Here is a 21,276-nt window from a genome sequence, read left to right on the forward strand (position 1 = left end):
ATATTTCATTCAAAACAGCCTTAAGCCTGTGCACTTGTAATCATTGTATTGGCCTATAAATGTGTGACGTTATTAAATTCTCCATCATTGTGTTTGAAACTTTATATACTTGCTACCTTTAAAATGAGAACTATTCCCACAGTTCCACTTACAATCACCCTAATCTTGTCAAAGGTGGAAATTCTGTGCTGAAATCTTCTTTCAAAACATCCCTGAGCAGAACAGTACTAATAACAGTAATGATATGATGTCTTTTCTGAGCAAATTGCCTACGTATTCACCATTTCTTGTCTTTATGCTGCCTTGACTGCCTTAGGCAAGTGCGCAGCTGCATCTACCTTGGCAGAAATCTTCATGGTAAAATGTAATCATTTTGTGAAATGGTGCATGGAGCTGATTTTTTTTAAAGAAGAAAGCATGGTCAGACATTGAAAACTTCCGCTATTCAATTATGCCCCACTATTAAGGGCACAGAGGGTTCCACATCGGGGTTCTTCTAATTGTACTTGCAGCGGTCCCATTGCTTTTAGACTGTATTATAACCTCAGCCAGGCAGTGCGGTGATATATGTTATTTATATGTAAGACATGAGGTCAGTAAGTTCATACACATGGATGAGATGCTGCCCCATGCATTCTGAGGACTTTCTTGAGAACATCCAAGGTCTTCGTTTACTTACCTCCAAGACTGTGCTTCTGTCGGTCTCGATGTGTTCTGAAGAGTTAAAGAGTCCAAGCAGCCCATTGCTAACAACATCCATGAGGACTGGGAAGCAGTTTAGTCTTTTGGCATTACACGCTATGGAGAACCTGAGGTCCTGAAATGTAACAAGATATTTCTTTATCCTCAGGAAGCCACTGTAAAACTTAAGGGCAGATTATGTTATAGGAGATCATTCACATCGCCGGTGATGTGAGAAAACGAGAGCAGAGGAGTAGTGCCACCATTGCCTGTGTGATCTGATTCCCTATGTAATTAGAGGAACTCAGCACTTCCATATGGATTTCTACACCACTACTTTCAAATATCAACTGCATGACTGTCTGTGCCTGGAATCTCACAATATCAAATAAATCAAGTGACATTTGGTAGCAATGGTAGCCTGACAGTTATGGGACTGCCAACCACTCTGCTTGGATCTAGGACCCACGTCATGAGATGACACACTGACCTGCCACAGTTATCAGGAAGCAGAACCTGTGGCTACATGGGTGACAGGCCCCAGAAGGGAAAAAATTATCATTATCCTGCAAGAGGAACATGGCATTACACTGACTCCTAATAACTTGTTGCTCTACCCATAACTTAGAGCATCGTTCCACCCCTTATTAAAGAAGCTTCTCGAAGAAGGTGTGAATTAGCAGAGAACCTTAGATGGTCGGTATGCAGAGAATATGAGATTGTGGGGATCTTGTCCCTAAAGGAAACATCTTTATCAGATACCCTTCCCAAGCTTCTGAATAATCATCAAGGAACAGGGGGAGAAAGCGTGTAAGAGCCAGAGGTAAAGGACGACTACAAGAAAAGGTGCTTTCTGAACACAACAGGTAGATTGCACACATGAACTCACAATAGCAGTGACAGAGGCACAAGAGAGATGCAAGCTCAAGCCAGAAGTCTCATCTTGGAGTAGGAGAGGTACACACAACATTCCTAGGTGAAGAGCTATTGGCGTTTGATAGTTGCTGGGACAGCAAATGTCAGTTTTCTATAAGTGTGTGACGTCTGGTGGGTCACCTACACTCTAAAGCAGACCCCACACGCAAGAGTATTTGAGCAATTCAAACTGGACATGATAGATAATTGAGAGATACACATACATGCACACACATATGTGTATGTGTACATGTACAAACATACATAGAACTTGAAGTTGTATGGGTAGGGAGCTGGAGGAGTTAGGGGAGTGTTATGGCTATTCCAAGTTGTCAGCTTGACTACATGTGGAATAAACTACAATCCAGAAACGGAGGGTACATCTGTGACCCAGATGTGAAAGACCCTGACTTTTGATCCAGATCTTGAGGCATACTGGCCATGAAAAGCTTAGGCCAAGGCAAGGTGGTATACACCTTTAATACACCTTTAATCTCGGGAGACAGAGGCATGGAGATCTCAGAGTTCAATGGGACAGAGCAATGTCCAGACATGGTGGTGCACACCTTTAATCTGCTGGAGGCCTAAGCGAAGACAAATGGACAAGAGCTCATCTTTGCCTGCTTGCACTCACTGGCCAGCATGCCTGTTGGGACTGACTTCTTCAAGATTCCAGCTTCTACAGAAGACCAGCTGAAACACCCAGCCTCATGTGAATGAGCAACTACTGGCTTCTCGGACTTCCCATCCGCAGCTGCCCATTGTTGGGTTAGTTGGACTGCAGACTATAAATCATACCAATAATTCCCCCTAATATATAGAGACGGTCCATGTAAATCATACCAATAATTCCCCTTAATATATAGAGACGGTCCATGTAAATCATACCAATAATTCCCCTTAATATATAGAGACGGTCCACAAGCTCTGCTACTTGAAAGAACCCTGACTAATACAGGGGGTATGATCAAAATTCAATCTATGAAATTCTCGAAGAATTCATTAAAATGTGCCATAAAAAAAAAAAAAAAAAAAAAAAAAAAACTCTAGTCAAATGATACAAATGAAGGATCGTTGTGCAGATGCCGCCGCCGACTGAAGACTCAAGGCCAAATCTGAACAACGGCCATTCTCAGCTCCCCTGAGAGTATAATTTAAACCAATTAATGAATTGGAATCTAATTGATAAAATTTTCAAATGACTTTTAAATCTCTTGATAATTATTTTGGAGAAAGCAAGCAAATAATTATGACTCGGCTTATCCTACAGAAATGGGAAACACATCTTTGTTTTTTTTTTTTTTTTAATCAAATCAGCCTTTCATGTCTATTAATTTGAGTTATTCAAACCAAACTTCCATAATCTGCCTTTGGTGAAGCACAACCATCAGGGTCTATCATACCTTTTCGTCACCCAGCACTGTGATAGCGCCATTGTACAGTGCCTCTTCCGTGCCATTCCTGGTCCCGAGGGCATCCATGTCTAAGGCTATGCCCTGCTGTCTTAGTGAATGTACAAAGTTATCAATGCTTGAACCTACCATAAGGGCAAAATCAGAGAAAGCAACAATAAGTCAATTAGTACAGAAAGGAACAACAACAAAACTCAATGGCATAGCCTAGAACATGTCATTACTGCCTACAGATATCCTTAAAGGGCAGAATTAGAGTTGGGTACAAAAATTCATTATGTTGATTGTGTACATAATAAAGATTCTTTACATACAGACAAAATTGTTATTAATATTTATAGTATATTATGTAATATTATAGTATTGTATAATGTCTAGGAGTGTAAGTCGGTAGTCAAACACTTTCTGGGATGCATAAGACCTGATACCACAAACAAACAAAGAAACAAACAATTAACCAACTAACACTGTGATCTTTGATGCTATAGTTTAGATCTTTTTATGAATCAAGAGTGTTTTGTTCTCAGAGCCCAGAAATATAGGGGATTATAAAACAATAGTAGGTTTCTAAAACAAACCCCAAATTTGTGCTTTTTACTAAGTCTGGCCTCATAAATGTTTTTTTAAAATACACAGAAATAATTATTTTCCTTGCATCTTATGTTTTCCAGGAACCCTCCCCCCTGTTTGAATGTTACAGATTACCTGTCTTGTTGATGACCAGTAAGTGGGTCAGAGGATCCTGTGGTAGCTGCCCTGGTGAAAGGAAATACATGCTTGGAGACAGTCCCCATGAGTAACTTTTGTGGCTCACCTTGTAGACTAGATGTTCCAAAAGTTGGGGGACAAAGCTAATGCCAAAAAGCAACAACCTAAGTGGAAGAAAACAAATATTAAAATAGTAATAATCAATAGCCTATGGTAACTTTTGTGGGGCTCTAGGTTTCAATAGACAGTGAATGGCGGTAAAATGTGGGCATAGGAAACGTTCAAATCATATTGCTTCCTCTTCTTCCTTCTGAAATGAAATGGCATAGCTTTGGTCTTTCACAAGCCACTACTCCTGCTTTCAACATTTCCTTCAGTCCCTCCAAGTTGCTGATTATGACTCTCTTTGACTTCTGTTTTAAATGGGGTATTACGTAGTCCAGGGGGAACTTGAATTTGCTATGTAACCAAGGATGCCCTAGAACCTCTGATCCTCCTGCCTCTGCATCCTGAGTGTTGGAACTACAGGCATATTAAAATCTTATGTAAGATCCTATCCTCTGAAATTACTGTAAGACAAAGCAAGGAATGGGGATAAATGTGTGTCATTGTCAATTTGTCTAACAAATCAGGTCTGGGGAGATAGAAAGACCATGCGGCAAGCTTATTCCTGGTAGTTAACCAAACTGGCATAGTAGAAAACTTCCCTCCAAATAATAGTTTATACCTAGAGACAAAAAGAAGCTCTTAGCCTTAATCAGACCCTAATTACTAATTACAGTTAATAATGACAAATGCCTAAGATGCAGAAAGTAAACAGTTGATGTTGGCCCAGCCCCAAACAAGTCATTGGGAGCACTGCCTCTAATACTCAGTGAACAATGCAGAAGAGGGAGCAGGAAGTATGTAAGAGCCGGAAGATAAGAGTATGAAACACAGGTTACTGGGGAATGTCCTTAAATGGAACTATGAAACCAAACACCTGGGGCACCCTGGTCTTGGATAGGAACCTACTTGACTGAAGCAGAACAGATTTTCTCTTCGTAAGTACATCATCTTGGCTATTTCATTACAGTAAAAGACAATGCAAATATATATATATATATATATAAAACATTATGTATTATGTATTACATATAATGTGGTTTACTTTAATATACGCGCAAACACTAAACAATAGAATTTTGTAGAGGAGTGCTTGCAAATATTTGCGTAAATAAACCTGAGTATAGAGTTGCTCTTATCCATGAGGTGGAAGCTGGAGGTATAGGGGTTCCCTACAACAGGCTTGCAGAGAGAACTTCTTGTGTACTGTATGGAAGCATCGCCTGTCAATAAACAGCTGATTGGCCAATGAGCTGAGGCAGGAAATAGAAAGTGGGCGTTCCAATAGGAAGAGAGGAACTCTGGGATAGAGTCAGACCTTGGAGTTTCTCCCAGAATTATGAGGCTGACCTTGAAACAGAAGCTGGAACCAGCCGTGTGGCCTTCATAGAATAGAATGAATGGATTACGTTATAAACTAGTTGGGGAACAAGCTCATGGCCTAGGCATTTTGTTAATATATTTTTAAGCCTCGGAATCATTATTTGGGGAAGTAGGTTGCGGGTGGAAAAGCCTCTGTTTCGGGCACTCGATACCACTGAAAAGGGCTAAGAGGTTTTGGTGTTTTGGGAAAACAAGAGAATGAGGTCTTTGGTAAGGACAATTTCTGGGCGCAAATAAGATAAGCCCTAACCTTACATATTTTGATCACATATGCACGAGGAAAGGTTCATTAAATAGGAATGCTTAGAGGACGGTCTGCTAGTGCTGGGATGTGTTGCCTACTTTTACCCTTGTGCTCTCGACCTTTCAGACACTCCGTACTCACATGCTCATGAGACTTTTTCGTTCATTCTTGAGCTTGAGGAAGCGAACCTTCGCAACTGCGCAGAGCTGCTGCCTCCACAGTGCCATGCCCCTTACTGAGCTTCCTGATGAATCGAGAGACAACACTCGCTCCAGCTCAGCGAGGCTTTCCGTGTCGTTTGCCCCGTTGCTTTGTAAGCGACCACAAATTCCAACATCTGAAATGTAAAATTGGTTGCTTATAAAATACAAGTTTATTGTGCTTTGCTTAGATTTTTTCCCCCACAACCATTTACTTAAGAGACAGTTCCAGCGTTAGTGTTGTGAGAAGTCTAAGTCATGGTTATCTTAAAGCAACTACTGAGGAAAAGGAAGAAAAAGTGATGAAAAACAATCTGAGATAATAATAGAGAAATATTGTAATTTTTTTAAAAAAGACATATGCAGCTTTCTATAGCATAGTCTCAGAAATTTGTGAAAAGAAACCTATGCACAAATATTCTCATTGCAAGAGATAATCCACTTTGGTGTTCCTGACCAAAGTAACAAACCTAACATATACAGAAGTGCCTCCTACCCTTCAAGAATGTAAGGATGGGAGACATGGTGAGTTTGATATAGCCACATCTTAAAAGCTAGATAAACCTCTGCTTCTTTCTAATAGAAACCTAGGGAAGATTGGTTTATTAGAAAGCTGTAAGGTGTATACAAGTTAAGGACTGGATAGTACAGTTTTTGCCTAGAATAATACCAAAAATTAAGTATATGGCTGAGTCTGGTAGTACCTGTCTGTAATCTTTGATCTTGGTAGGCAGAGCCAAGGAGATCTCTGTGAGTTCTAATCTACATGATCTATATAGCAAGCTCCAAGCAGCCAGAACTACTTAAGGAGACTGTCTGAAAAATGAATGTGGTGATAAGTTGATTTTAAAAGCATATGTACCAAATATGTAATTTCAGAAATGAAAAGGGGAGAAAACAGATTAGATAATACACTTAACTGATACTTTAAAAGTCAAAGGCAACAAACCAAAAGTCAAAAGGCGGATAGTCAATGCAATAAGATGAACACAGGCAAGCAAAGAAATGCCTCAGAAACAGTCATTAAGTCAGAGCTTTCCAAAGACTGACAGACTGACAACAGACTTAGGACAACAGCAACTGAATCCCAAGAGCACTGTAATAATGTATGCAAGCAAACAGTCCAAGAAAATGAATTTTCAGCATAATTTCTAGCTTTATCTTCCTCACAGCCCTTTATATTCAGATAATATGACAGATAATAAATTTATTGTCTACTCCATGGGGACCTTGTGTGATACATTGCTATGCTCATTAAGACTATATTTCTTCTCTACACATTCCCAAATCTGGTGGTAACAACAGCAGGCATATCATCATCTCACTCAAAGTACCTGCCCTTACCTGATTCATCAGTCACTGACTTCCCCTCTAGCTTCAGGAACACCTCATTCAGGGTCGTCATAGAAACACCATAATCCTCGATGCCTTGGTTAGAACATCTATCAAGATCCCGGTAAAGGTCTAAAAGTAGAAACAAAAACAAGTAGATTACACTATCATTTATAATGAGGTAGTTAATGATATCTGTCAAGATGAGAAAATATTGATATCAACTACACGTACTTCTATCATAAACTGATTGATATCAGTGCTCACTTATTCATAAAACCTATCTGTAGACTATATTAGTTCCATGGCTTTTTCATCATCAATGAATAACCTGAACATTTATGTTTCTATACTCATAAAATTCCTCAGTTTAAAAAAAAAAGATGGATATGTTTATCAGTTTTTAATTCCAGAGCTTGAAGAGATGATTAGTGGTTAAAAGCACTTGTTGCTTTTGCAGAGGCCCCAGGTTCTGTTCCTAGAACCCACATGACATCCCACAAACTCCTTTAACACCAGGTCTGGGGAATTTCACACTCTCTTCTGGCTTCCAGGGGCATCAGGTACACACATTCTACACAGGTATACACAAAGGCAAAACCTTCAGACACATTAAAATATATTAAATCATTTTTAATTTCAAAGTTTTATGGTGTGTGTGTGTGTGTGTGTGTGTGTGTGTGTGTGTGTGTGTGTGTTTCACCACTGAGGCCAGAAAATTGCTGGGGCTCCTTGATATGGATGCTATAACATGAACTTGCATCCCCTGGAAGAGTACAAGCACTCTTAACAACCGAGTCTTCTCTCCAACCCCTTTCCACTTTATATTCTCTTATAGGGATGTTTAATTCTAAACTCTGATTAAAGAATAGGATCCAGAGAATAAACACTTGTTATTTTAGTTCAAGATTAGTTTTTTTAAAAAAAATTATAATAACAAATGCAAAACCACTGGGGTGTGTGTATGTGCGTGTGCATGTGTGCACATGTGCATGTGTAATTTCCATGAACCCCGTGTGGCAAGTGGAAATGAGGCAAAAGGTAGAGTGGACCAAATATGTGATTCGTCTTTGTGATTTCCCTTGAAGACATCCCATCCACTTAAATGTTCTCTTCCAACCCTCCTCTTTTTTCTCTTTCCTTCCTCATTTTCCTTCTAAGTCAGCTATGAGAATTCTGCAGAAACACTGAAATATCGTTCAGCTCTGTAAACAGTTAGCAGACATTTTTGAAAGTGTGTAGATGATGTTGGGAACTGACACCATCTTAGCTATGAGCTAAAGGAAAACACATAAGTGCTCCCAGCTTCTTCCATCACTTTCCAGCCTTTGTCTCACTGGTTCCACCCTTTGCAACGCATTGTAAGAAATGGTGGAGCAAACTGTGCCATTTGGTCTTTCTTTTTTTTTTATCTTCATAACATCTTTATTCATAATAGTGAGCAATCAGAAATAACCTAGATGCCCCTAAAACAAAGGATAAATAAAGAAAGTGTGATATATATATATAGTATTGGAATACTATTCAGTTTTTTTTTTTTTTTTTTTTTTGCTTAAAATTATACATTTTTGTCAGTACTGTTTTTTCAGACATTAAAATAAATTTTACATAAAACCATGTGAATATGTTTTTTAGTCAGTACTTGATTTTTTTCAAGGGCTTGACAGTATGCATTGAAAACCTACTAGTTGCAATAAGCGTAAAGTACATGCAAAACAAAACGCAACATGGAAATAGTCACAGTCTTCTTGTTTTGTGAATATATGTATATTTTTGTTTTCTTTATTTCTTGGACTTCATACAGTCTGTGAGTTGTTTCTGGGGGAGTGCAAGCCTCTGGAGTTTGGTCTTTCTGACGATTTCTGTCTTCAGAATGACCTACATTTCAGATGTGCTGTGTGCATCTAAGACAAAGACCATGTCCCTGCTTCCAAGACGAGTTTGTTTTTTCCCCTTTCAAGTGTATAAAATTTTACTCAACATTTGAGGATTCCATACATGTCTACATGCATTTCAATCATGTTTACTCCTGGCTCTCCCTGCCAACTCCTCTCAAACACATGAGGTACTCTGATTGTGTCTGTTATTATGACCAAATGATCCTTACGAAGACAGGACGAGGTCATTGCTGGTATTTTGACTTGAAGGTGAATCATGATTTGAAAAGACAGCATCTGTTCCTTTTGTCCTCTGGCCACACATTCTACTTATTGGTATCTTAGTGCTGGTGAAACTCCATGGTAACCCCATGTCAGACATGGTTCCTCTATGCATTATTGCTGTCTAACATTTTAACAGCAAGTTTGAATGCCTTGCGTGATAATTTAACCATCAGAACAAACCCATAAAGGTTCCAACGGCCATTTTCTACATACAAGTGAGAATACTGAAGCCCAGAGAGCCATGTAGCTTGCTCAGGATTACCTGGGAATTTGTTTGTCCTTTCCAGAGGCAAGGTATAGACGAGCCGTTCTTGGCTCTGTGCTGTCAATCTCGCGTCAGGGATGTGCTTTTTGACCAATGATGTTATACTCTCTGGATCACATGATTCATTCAAATGCAAACTGACATTTAGAAAGAGTGAGATAAAGTTATTTTTGCCTAACAATTCTCTTCTGTAGAATACGTTTGCTACTCCATGAATATTTATGAGACAAAACAATGCTTAATTTACAGAGAGGAACTAGAGGCAATGATACTAACCTAGTCCAAAACTAATCTGTGCAACATAACAGAGGGACCAGGAAGAAGAGAGGTTAGACTTGTTTAAGATAATTCCAGAACTGATCATTTGAAGGAAAGAAATGGAGAGCCAAATCCTGACTCAGGGGAAGTAAGTGGGAACTCCTAATTTTGTCTCCATCTACTAAGATATCCCAATTATGAATTCCTTTTTTCCCAGTAACTCATGAGCTCTGCAAATGCTTGAACTTGGTAAAAAGCAAGATGGAGATCATCTATCTGTGTGGTCATTAGGAGCCCAGGATTGACATCATATTGTGAAGGCCCCAGAGCCCATGGGGAGCTGGTTGCCATTGCTGAGACTCAGAATTCTTATCTACGAGATAAAAGTCATATGCAATTCTCAAATCAACCTTAAAGAAATGGAGTCAACCATATTGGTGAGACAGTTGCTGGCTCTTCCATGACGTAAACTCTCAATACACAATAAGTAACTGTCATTTCCTGAAAAGTGAACTCTTTGATAATAGTGTATGTACTTCTTTATGACACGGGGAATCTTTGGAAACACCGTTGGTAGTCATATGCACTAAAATGTATGAAGGTGATAAAGTGGTGCATATCACCACACTTTACTGGTTGTGTAAACCTAAAGTTAGTTTGATAATCCTGTGCCTTAAACGTGCTGTGCTTAGCACTATCCAAGACATGATACAGAAGAAATTTTAGCCCCTTCCCTACAATAGCTTGTCGAATAATGATAATACAAAGCAAGAGGATTTGAGGAAAAGTGGGGGAGGAGGAAGCTGTGTCGATTCAGTTAAGTACTCTACCCTGTCAAGTACTCATTTCATTACCATTAACCACAAATGTAAGTGCTAGAGCTGCTGTTCTACAAATGACATCACTGAAGACCAAATCACTTAATTAAGCCCAATTTGAGTTAGTGCATTTTAGATTCCAGCCCAGATGATATGCATTAAGGATAAAACGTTCAGAAACAGCCCCCAGAATAGATAAGAGGGATGGGGAGATGGCTCCGTGGTTATGAGCAGTTGCTCCTCTTATGGAAAATGTGGGTTGGGTCCTGATCACCCTCATATGGCCACTCACAACCACCTATGACTCTAGCTCTGGGTATCTGATGCCCTGTTCTGGCCTGTGTGAACCCCATACACATAGGTACATGCCCACACAGAGACGTACACATATGCATGGGTAAGATTTGTACATGGTTAAGTGTGATGAAGGCAGAGGAAATGGGTCTCCTCCATAGACAGAAACTAAGGCAACTACAAAGATCCACACAGAGGCTCGCCTAGAGACCAGTCAGTAGTATCTATTAATTGGAGGGAAATTATTTAATCCACTTGTAACAGTGAATAATGCTGGCACTGTAGATTTGATACTCTCTGCATCTGATTTGAAGAGCTTAAATCTCCAGGATGATATGGTTTTTTAATTTTGTTTTGTTTTGTTAAGATTTACAGCAATCACCATTATTCTGAAATGTAAGAGACCTAAGAGGAAGGTGGCAAAAAGATGAAGTCAGGGAGAACAGAGAGTCTTGGAATCATCTGAATAAACAGAAATCCACTCTGAAATAGGATGAGAGAGACGGTCAAAATCAGTAGAAATTATTCTCAGAAGCAAGACATTATGAAAACATTTTCTTTGTGCCTATGTGACTGGATTTTTGGTGTCTATGACCCCGTGTACCTTGCTAACAGCATGTGTCACTTAGTTCTAACATGTCCAGTGGAGCCAACTGTGCAGCTGTAGATCAACCTTGATCTGACACTGAAAGCACCTGTCATCAGAGTGTCTGCCGTCTATCTCCAGCCCTGGTACCTTAGATGATAGCCAATGCCCCACTTCTTCTTCAGGAACAGGGAAGAGCCTGCACACCTCAGTCTCCCGTTGGATAGAAACACCTTCCTGTCTAGTTGGGAAGAACCAAAAGAGAAATCATATTAGTGATTTCTTCAGTATTCAGAGGGGTGGAAATCAAAACCCATGAACAGAGGATGTTGTAGAAGAATGCCCCATACTAACTCTGAGACCTTCTTGGCACTTTGATAGCAGAAATGATGGATTGGGCTTGCTTGTTCTCTACATACTTACAGACACTAGGTATCTACACAGTGTCTTTCAAGGTCACTGACCTCTCTAAACGGTGTTGGAGATTGATATTGTATGTTCTACAACCTTCACCCCTCTGTGGTGGGATTGGAATGCTTCCACAGGACAAAGTCTGATATGGGGATCACAGATATTGGACACTCTCCTGTGTTGGTTGTGGCTGTCTAAGGGGCCTACTTGCAACCCATGTTTAGTCCTACTTTGTCACTGTGAAACCCAGAAGAAAACGATAGTTACCAGCCAGGATATCAGCCTCATCCATGAACTGAGTACTGACGACAATTACTCTGTCTAGCCTTCTCTCTTTCAGTAGGTTCCATATGCGATGCCTCGAAAGTGGATCCAACCCAGCGGTTGGCTCATCCAGGAGCAAAACCTGAACAGTAGAGAAAATGTTACAAGGCCATTCATTCCTCTGGGGTGAGATGATTCTAAAAAAAAATACTATAGTTGTAAAAGTGTTGGTGTTTGTACTTTAAAGTTTTTTTTAATGTATCATTTGCAAATTTATCCAATAGGATAGTTTATGAGTCTGCAGTCAGCTCTTTATGAGAGATTTTTATCCCCTTACCTGGGGGTCTCCTAAAATGGCAATCCCAAAAGTCAGCTTCCTTTTTTGTCCGCCACTTAAATTCTGAGCAAGGACGTCTTGAATATTTTCCATGTCTAAGTCCCGTAAAACTTGTTGTACCTAATGAAACGAGGAACATTTAGCGTAAACCCCAAGATATTTGTACTTTTGTTGAGACCAAGTCTCTCTTTGCAGCCCAGGCTGGCTAGAACTTTAGCAACATTCCTGACTCTGCCTCCCAAGGGCTGTGATTCCGGGCTTGATCCACCATGACTTTTTACCTTTAAAACTGTTTTCTATCCTTATAAACAGCCTCTGGGCCTAACATTAGACGATGGAATTATCCAGACAACAAGCACATTTAAATCTTTTGCCATTTCCACTCTCACTGTTATGGAACAGTGGACTTGCTTGCCTACCTCCTGCTCCACTTCATGGGGCAGAATTCCCTTTATCTTGGCGAAGAGCCTGAGATTCTCTCTCACGGTGAGAAAACCAAATTGTACGTTGGATTGTGGGCAAACTCCGGTGATCTTAATGGCAGCCTCGGAGCCATCCGCCTTGGAAACTGTCTGATTATAAATGGTGATGGAACCTGTCCGGAGGAAGTAAAGAATTACCGTCAGAAAAGGTGCAAGAGCCGAACATCCCAGGAGTCACTCACGCAGGTTCGCAGCACACAGTAGGTGAAGCGTTTGGTTGCACAGTTCAGGAGCAGTTATTGTTATGCAGCAGTTAGGGGGCAGCTTGCCTGGCCTCAGTGGGGTAGAATGCACCTAGTCCCACAGCCACTGAATGTGAGGGGGCGTGTAGTGGGGGGGGTGACACCCAGAGGGAGGCTTCCCCTTCTTAAAAGAGATAAGGAAGGTGGATTTGGGGAACAACTTGCATTAGGGGGTACTGGGAGGAGAGGGGGTGCTGATATTGGGGTGTAAAGTGAATACATAATATAATTTAAAAAATGAGTTTCAGGTTAAGTGCAAATCCTCAACTCAAAGAATAAGGCGAAAGCAACATGACAAGACTTGAAACTTCCAGTGTAGTTGAGAAAGGTGTTCCCAATGCCCCACCTCATGGTGAGAAGCTAATGGCTTCTGAGAAAGGCAGTTGCTTTGCATGTGAAGGGCATGGCTATTAGGAGGGTGCCTTTGCCCCAGAGGATAAAGGCACACAAATGTGCAGGTGGGCAGGACTACTTGGATGTATGGGTTCTTGTATCTTTTAAAAAGACATGAAGCATAAAGTTAGAAGGGGGATAAGTTGGGGTTGGACTGGGAGGAGCTGGAGGGCAGAAGTGTGGGATAGATGTGCCCTAGGTACGCTGTGCACATATGTGAACCTTTCCAAAATAAGTAGAATTTTAAGATTAAAAAATAGTTTAAAACAAAAATGTGGAGAAGTGATTGAGGAAGGTGTTGAAATCACCCAAGGCAGGCCCACCAACAGGTGTCTATATTCTACACACAGAGAGAGAAAGAGACAGAGAGAGACAGAGACAGAAAGAGAGACAGAGAGACAGAGACAGACAGAAACAGAGACAGAGAGACAGACAGATAGACAGAGAGACAGTCAGAGAGGGAGACAGAGAGAAACAGAGAGAGAAAGACAGAGACAGAAAGAGAGACAGACAGGCAGGCTCACCAACAGGTGTCTATATTCTACACAGAGAGAGAGAGAAAGAGAGAGACAGAGAGAGATACAGAGAGAGAGACAGAGAGAGAGACAGAGAGAGACAGAGAGACAGTCAGAGACAGACAGAGACAGAGAGACAGTCAGAGAGGGAGACAGAGAGAAACAGAGAGAGAAAGACAGAGACAGAAAGAGAGACAGACAAGCAGGCTTATCAACAGGTGTCTATATACTACAGAAAGAGAGAGAGAAAGAGAGAGAGACAGACAGAGAGAGAGAGAGAGAGAGAGAGAGAGAGAGAGAGAGAAATAGGCAGGCTCACTAACAGGTGTCTATATTCTATACACAGAGACAGACAGACACAGAGATAGAGACAAACAGAAAAACAGACACAGAGACACAGAGATACAGAGACAGACAGACACAAAGACACAGAGATAGAGACAGAGAGACCAAGAGATTCAATGTTCAGAACAACTTCTAATCTAGCAGAAACATTGATTTATAACTGAATAATTATAAATGCATCAAGCATATTTTCACAAATGTATTCAATTATAAAAAAGTAACTTAAACTTCTAACAGTGTTGCAACTATCATATAAATACATAAAAATAGTACCTACTATTGGGGAAACAGATGATATAATTCAAAACCTGCATACATGGTATAATGCTTAGGGGAAACTCCAGGGCTTTTTGTCTTAATGACATGATGCGCCAAATTAGCTAGGGGAAAGCACAGATTATTCATTTACCCTTGAGCTTGTCTTTGAAAAAGTGTCCTCTTACCTGTAGTAGGTGGTGACAGTCCACTGAGTGTATTTATCAGGGTGGTTTTCCCAGCTCCACTATGACCAAGAAGGGCAGTGATCTGACCTTCGTATATATCAAATCCCAGACCTGCCATGATTTCAGAGATATTACATTCAGTACTCGCGTAGTCATTTTATAATCTCCACAGTTTAGTTTCTTGCAGTGTAGATGTGTGTGAACACTAATCTTCAAAAACAAAAGAAACTTGAAATTTTGCCTGTAATACCTCATCTACATTCCTACTGAAGTTTTACAACAGTCTCTGAACCACATACTTAGGATAAATATAGTCTTATTTATTACCTCTTAAGGCTTCTACTTTCCCATGCTTCCCTGTATATTCTTTTTTAAGATTTTTGATCCTGCAAAAAAAAAGAAAGAAAGGTTTCAAGGTAATTGCTGCAACTGGGGGAGATCTGATAAAACATAGAGGTCTGTCCGTTTTGCACAGGCACTGTGAGAAGCGTCCTGGGCATTCCATGAGGGGCAGCATCTCTGCCCATTGTATCCCAGCAGAACATAAGTGGAAGGAGTAGCCAGCATGTGGACACATGCAGCCGTATGGCAGACGTTACAGATGACCGGAGAGGAAAGCTGGAAATGAAATCCGTGGTGGAAGATCTCATGCTGTGGGTAAAGGAAACCACATCAGAACCATTAAGCTTTGGAGCCAAGACAATGTGAGTGAGGTCCCAACTGTGTCATTTGCACAGAGCTCCTGTACAAATATGCAACTCACAGACTCCACATCATCAGTAATAAAGCAAGGATGGCAACAGTAATTATCATGTAGGGTTGGTTCCTAAGAAAACAAGAATTGCAGAATGCAGGATACTTGGAAGTTTCCAAAGAAGAGGGAAAGAGAATGAAAAGATGAGATGGGTTTAAAAGTCCACAGAAGTGACACATAGTGGCACATGCCTGTGATCCCAGCACTCTGAACTCAGGCAGGAAGTGTAGAAGTCTGGGGTCAGCCTGGGATGCATCTTGAGTTCCTGGCCAGACTGACTTATAAAGTAACATTCTGCCTTAAAGTAAAAAAAAAAAAATACACAGAAGACTTTTGATGAGCTGAAGGTCTATTACGCTATAGAGCTTTGGAGTCTGCCTGCATTCGTTTCCTTTAATATCAAAACAAAGCATCAGGTGAGCTATAGACAAAATTTGAGCAAAGATAAGGATCTTTGGGATGTGTAGCTGTTTGGGAGTCAAAGCATTGGCCATAGTGCAGGCATGGCTTTGGGGAAATTGATGTCAAGCATTAGTGCCTTGCGGTCTCATGATAAACGGATTTAGTGCCTTTTGGTCTCATCATCATCTCTTCCCATCTTCCTGGGATGTCTCTAGCCCCCTTTCTACATCCCTTATGTTTGTGTTTTCATCTTATCGGCCAAGAAGGGAAACGAAAAGAGACAAAGTGGATTCTACAGAAAGAGCATGTGAGTAGGGGCGTGGTGCTCCCCACCCCCGACCTATCATCAAGAGAACATCGGAGCAAATAGGAAGAGGAAACTCAAGGAAGACCATGCTATCTAGAATGAGAGTATCGCTTCGTAAGAACAGTAGGCTGGGAGGACGTGGGCGCTGGGGGACTCAGAAGGAAATATTTGTACACCAGTGTCTGGCCTGTAGGTGTCTGATCTGGGGTATGGTCTCTGTGGTACCTACACGTGTCTGATCTGGGCCTGACCTCTGTTGTGTGCACTTCCACCTGAATTATTGGTTACCTGATAGCTTCTTTCCCTTGGAATTCTGGAGACACTGGTTCCAACGAGTCACTCAGTGAAGGGTCAGAATCTATTTCACTCTCAAGAACCACGTGATTAGCTCCTCTGTGTTGAAACCAGTAAGATGACTTCAGGAAAAACAATGGAGAACGTTGATGTCCGTACTTACCTACGAGGGCAGGAGGTAAGTGTCAAGTCAGTCGCTGCTTCAAGGAGGGCAGGCCATTTAGCACAGCATGCCAAATCTGTGACTCTCAACCCAAGCCCACATCATCACCTTGGGTAACACCGCACAATGAGGTGTTTCCAATATGAAAAAGAAAATCGGCATTGTAAACTCAAAGAGGGGGTCTTCAAGGTTAGAGAGAGCTACTTGTTTTGAGAGGAAGTTAAACATTCTAGTAAGTCCAAAATGAATAAATGTGGTACATATAGAGTTAAAAATATCACTCAGCTATAAGAAAAACTAATTTGCAGGTAAACAGAACTGGGAAAATTATACTCACCAAGGTAACTAAAACTCAGAAAGATAAATGCCCTGTGTTCTTTCTCATGCAGAACCTAGCTCCAAATCTTTTGTTTCCTGTGTTTAACTAGGAGCAAAGACACAAAGCCAAGAAATGAGAAAGGGGTGGGGCTTGGGGAAATATTAAGGGAAGAGACATTACGTACATTAGAGGCTCAGTGTCAGTGGTGGAATGGAACACCAAGGTAGAAGGAATTCGGTGGTGAAGGTCATTGGGAATATAGGAAGGATGCAGTGAGGTGGGGCCAACCAAAGGGAGGGAGTAAGCCCATAGAAGCCTGCTATCTCAAAACCCAGCTTAACATCCATGTAAGTAGAAGGGTAAAGAGAACTAATATAAAAGGAAAGAGGAGGTGTATGCTGAGGGTCAAAGGATTAAAAGGTTATGGGGATGGAGATGGAAGAATTGGTGGAGAAGGGAGAGTAATGAGTTAGTTAACAGGAGTTACGGATTTACAAAGGGCCCTATGAAAACCCCTAACCTAAGCTAAGCTCGAGAGTTAAAATGGAATCGCCATGTATGAGCAATGTCACACCCAGAAGACAGAGTGTTATGGTTTATATGTGCTTGGCCCAGAAAGTGACACTATTAGAAGGTGTGGCCTTGTTGGAGTAGGTGTGTCACTGTGGGTATGGTCTTTAAGAACCTTGTCCTAGCTGCCTGGAAGTCAGTCTTCCAATAGCGACTTCAGATGAAAATATAAAACTCTCAGTTCTTCATGAACCATGCCTGCATGAATGCTGTCATGTTCCTGCATTGATGGTAATGGACTAAACCTCTGAATCTCTAAGCAAACCGGATTAAATGTCTTTATAGGAGTTGACTTGGTCATGGTGTCTGTTCACAGCATAAAACCCTGACTGAGACACAAGGGCTATTAATGAATGGTGCAATACAAGGTATAAGATAGCTCCTTATAGATGGAAAGATCTCCCATGTTCATGTATTGGCAGGATTAATATAGTAAAAATGGCCATCATGCCAAAAACAATCTACAGATTCGATGAAATCTCCAACAAAATTTCAACTCAATTCTTCATAGTTAGAAAGAGAAATTTGCAAATTCATTTGGAATAACAAAAAAAACAGGATATCAAAAACTATTCTCAACAATAGAAGAACTTCTGGGGAAATCATGATCCCCAACCTGGAGATGTATTACAGAGAAATTGTAATAAAAACTGTATAATATTGGTACAGAGACAGGCAGTTATATCAATGGAATAAAATTGAAGACCCAGACATAAACCCAAATGCTTATGGTCACTTGATCTTTGACAAAAGAGTTAAAACCATCCAGTGGGAAAAAAGACAGCATTTTCAAAAACTGGTGTTGGTTCAACTGGAAGTCAACTTGCAGAAGAATGCAAATCGATCTTCTTATACAAAAGTTCAAGTGCAAGTGGATCAAAGACCTCCACATAAAACCAGGTAGACTGAAACTAGAAGAAGAGAAAGTGAGGCAGAGCTTTGAACACACAGGCACAGGGGAAATTTTCCTGAACAGAACACCAATGGTTTATGCTCTAAGATCAAGAATCAACAAATGGGATCTCATAAAATTGCAAAGCTTCTGTAAGGCAAAGGACATTGTCAATAGGACAAAATGGCAACCAACAGATTGGGAAAGGATATTTACTAATCCTGTATGCGATAGTGCACTAATATTCAATATATACAAAGAACTCATGGAGCAAGACTCCAGAGAATCAAAAAACTGAGGTACAGAGCTAAACAAAGAATTCTCAACTGAGGAATACTAATTGGCTGAGAAGCACCTAAAGAAATGCTCAACATCCTTAGTCATCAGAGAAATACAAATCATAACAACCCTGAGATTCCACCTCACACCAGTCAGAATGGATAAGATCAAAAACTCAGGTGACAGCAGATGCTGGTAAGGATGTGAAGAAAGAACACTCCTCCATTGTTGGTGGGATTTCAAGCTAGTACAACCACTCTGAAAACCAGTCTGGAGGTTTCTCAGAAAATTGGACATAGTACTATCTGAGGACCCATATATACCATTCCTGGACATATACCCAAAAGATGCTTCAACATACAACAAAGACGCATGCTCCACTATGTTCATAGCAACCTGATTTATAATAGCCAGAAGCTTGAAAGAACCCAGATGTCTTTCAACAGAGGGATGTACACAGAAAATGAGTACATTTACACAGTGGAGTAGGACTCAGCTATTAAAAACAATGACTTCATGAATTTATAGGCAAATGGAACTAGGAAATATCATCCTGAGTGAGGTAACCCATTCACAAAAGAACACCTACGGTATGCACTTACTGATAAGTGGCTATTAGCCCAAAAGCTGATATTACCCAAGATACAATCCATAGACCATATAAAGCTTAAGAAGGAAGACCAAAGTGTGGATGCTTCAGTACTTCTTAGAAGGGAGAACAAAAATATTCATAAGAGGAAATACGGATACAAAGATTGGAGCTGAGACAGAGGCTGCCCTACCTGGAGATCCATCCCATATACAGTCACCAAGCCCAGACAATATTGCAGATACCAAGAAGTGCGTGTTGACAGGAGCCTGATATAGCTGTCTCCTGAGAGGTTTTGCCAGAGCATGACAAATACCGAGACAGATGCTTGAAGCCAACCATTGAACTGAGAACAAGGTTCTCAGTGGAGGAGTTAGAAAAAGAGCTGAAGGAGTTGAAGGAGTTTGCAACCCCATAAGAACAACAATATCAACCAATCAGAGCTCCCAGGAACTAAACCGCCATCCAAAGAGTTCACATGAATGAACCCATGGCTCCAGCCGCATATGTAGCAGAGGATGGCCTTGTTGGGCATCAGTGGGAGAAGAAACCCTTGGTCTAGCCAAGACTAGGTACCCCAGTGTAAGGAAATATCAGGGTGGGAAGGTAGGAGGGGGTTGGGTGGGTGGGGGAGCATCTTCATAGAAGCAGGGAGAGGGGGGATAGGACAAGGAGTTTCTGGAGGGAAAACTGGGAGAGAAGATAACATTTAAAACGTAAATAAAAAGATCCATTAAATAAAGATAGCTCCTCATGTGTTATTGACCAGGGAGACTCTAGAGATTTAAAAGAGGGGGAGGGGAACATGGCCATTGTCTTTGGATAACCTTTTGGATACTACGTGATAAGATTCTATTGCCTAAGACACCACATTCTTTGACTAAAGTACGCAGAAGTTAATACTCGGCTAACTCGACTCGGAGAGCTTTCTTTTTTACAAGCCAGCTTCCATAGTGCTAGCAGATACACGGCAGGTTTCAGACAGAGAAAAGACATCTAAAGTCTGTCTTAGCGTTGCACCATGTGTGTTCCAGCACTAACAAGGCAAACAGGATTCTCCACAGCAATAGTGGCACAGTTATTAGTGGGGCAAATAACTAAGTTAGTGTTGGATTTGAGGTCACGGCCCCTAGGGAAGATCCTGCTATTGGTATTTTGCTAATGGCCATGCTGCCAAATCGCCATCTAGATATTTAACATTTATACTCATTGTCATAGTGAGGGTTCCCATGACTATGATACCATTACCAAAAGTAACTTGGAGAGGAGTGAGTTCATTTCACCTTACAACTTATCCGTTCATCACTGAGAGAAATTAGGGCAAGAACCTAGAGGTGGAAACTGAAGTAGAAGCCATGGGAAAGGGTTGCTTACAGGTTTGCTCCCCATGGCTTCCTCAGCCTGTTCCCTATACAACTCAAGACCACCAGTCCAAGAGTAGCACTGCCCACAGTATATCAAGCTAACCTAAGACTATTCAGCACACCCCTAGACCTGGGCTGCTCTCAGCCTTCATCAGAAATTGAAGTTGAAGCAGTTAGTGTTGGAAGTAAGAAGCCAGATGTTTTTCCATAAATGGAGCGTTTTTATTAACGCCACCATCACCAGAGTTCAGGGAGCATTGTGGGAGAAGAGGCAGAAAGACTGTGAGTGCTGAAGAATGGGGAGGAGTGCTGTGAGATACTGTCTTCTCTACGTGAGGTGGTTGGTGCAATCGTGAACTAAAAACAGCTATGCCTATCTGCATATGACCTACACAAGATCAAGCGAGTCAAAACGTTGGCCTAAGTGGGATAGAGGAGATCCAGGCCATGTCCCATACTGTGGAGGTATTGTCAATGTATAGGAAAGGGAGACTCATCTCTTATGGGGATATGGTCATGGATCAGTTTCCATACTCTAGTGGACAGCC

General features: G+C 41.0%; 1 protein-coding gene across 2 annotated transcripts in view; it reads right to left on the reverse strand.

The window, feature by feature from the left end:
• Positions 1 to 21,276, reverse strand: part of ABCA9 (ATP binding cassette subfamily A member 9) — a 62,057-nt gene that overhangs the window by 26,248 nt on the left and 14,533 nt on the right. For both annotated transcript variants that reach the window (XM_080923428.1, XM_080923427.1), the window contains 13 exons: positions 16,547 to 16,715; positions 15,123 to 15,181; positions 14,796 to 14,906; positions 12,795 to 12,970; positions 12,376 to 12,495; positions 12,042 to 12,180; positions 11,514 to 11,604; positions 9,405 to 9,544; positions 6,993 to 7,112; positions 5,590 to 5,785; positions 3,714 to 3,880; positions 3,000 to 3,133; positions 680 to 817 (listed from right to left, as the gene is read on the reverse strand). In XM_080923428.1, coding sequence (XP_080779554.1) covers positions 680 to 817; positions 3,000 to 3,133; positions 3,714 to 3,880; positions 5,590 to 5,785; positions 6,993 to 7,112; positions 9,405 to 9,544; positions 11,514 to 11,604; positions 12,042 to 12,180; positions 12,376 to 12,495; positions 12,795 to 12,970; positions 14,796 to 14,906; positions 15,123 to 15,181; positions 16,547 to 16,715 — 1,760 coding nt within the window. The remainder of the gene's footprint in view (positions 1 to 679; positions 818 to 2,999; positions 3,134 to 3,713; positions 3,881 to 5,589; positions 5,786 to 6,992; positions 7,113 to 9,404; positions 9,545 to 11,513; positions 11,605 to 12,041; positions 12,181 to 12,375; positions 12,496 to 12,794; positions 12,971 to 14,795; positions 14,907 to 15,122; positions 15,182 to 16,546; positions 16,716 to 21,276) is intronic.

The sequence above is a fragment of the Micromys minutus genome, assembly GCF_963924665.1.
Source record: "Micromys minutus genome assembly, chromosome: 10".
Lineage (NCBI taxonomy): Eukaryota > Metazoa > Chordata > Mammalia > Rodentia > Muridae > Micromys > Micromys minutus.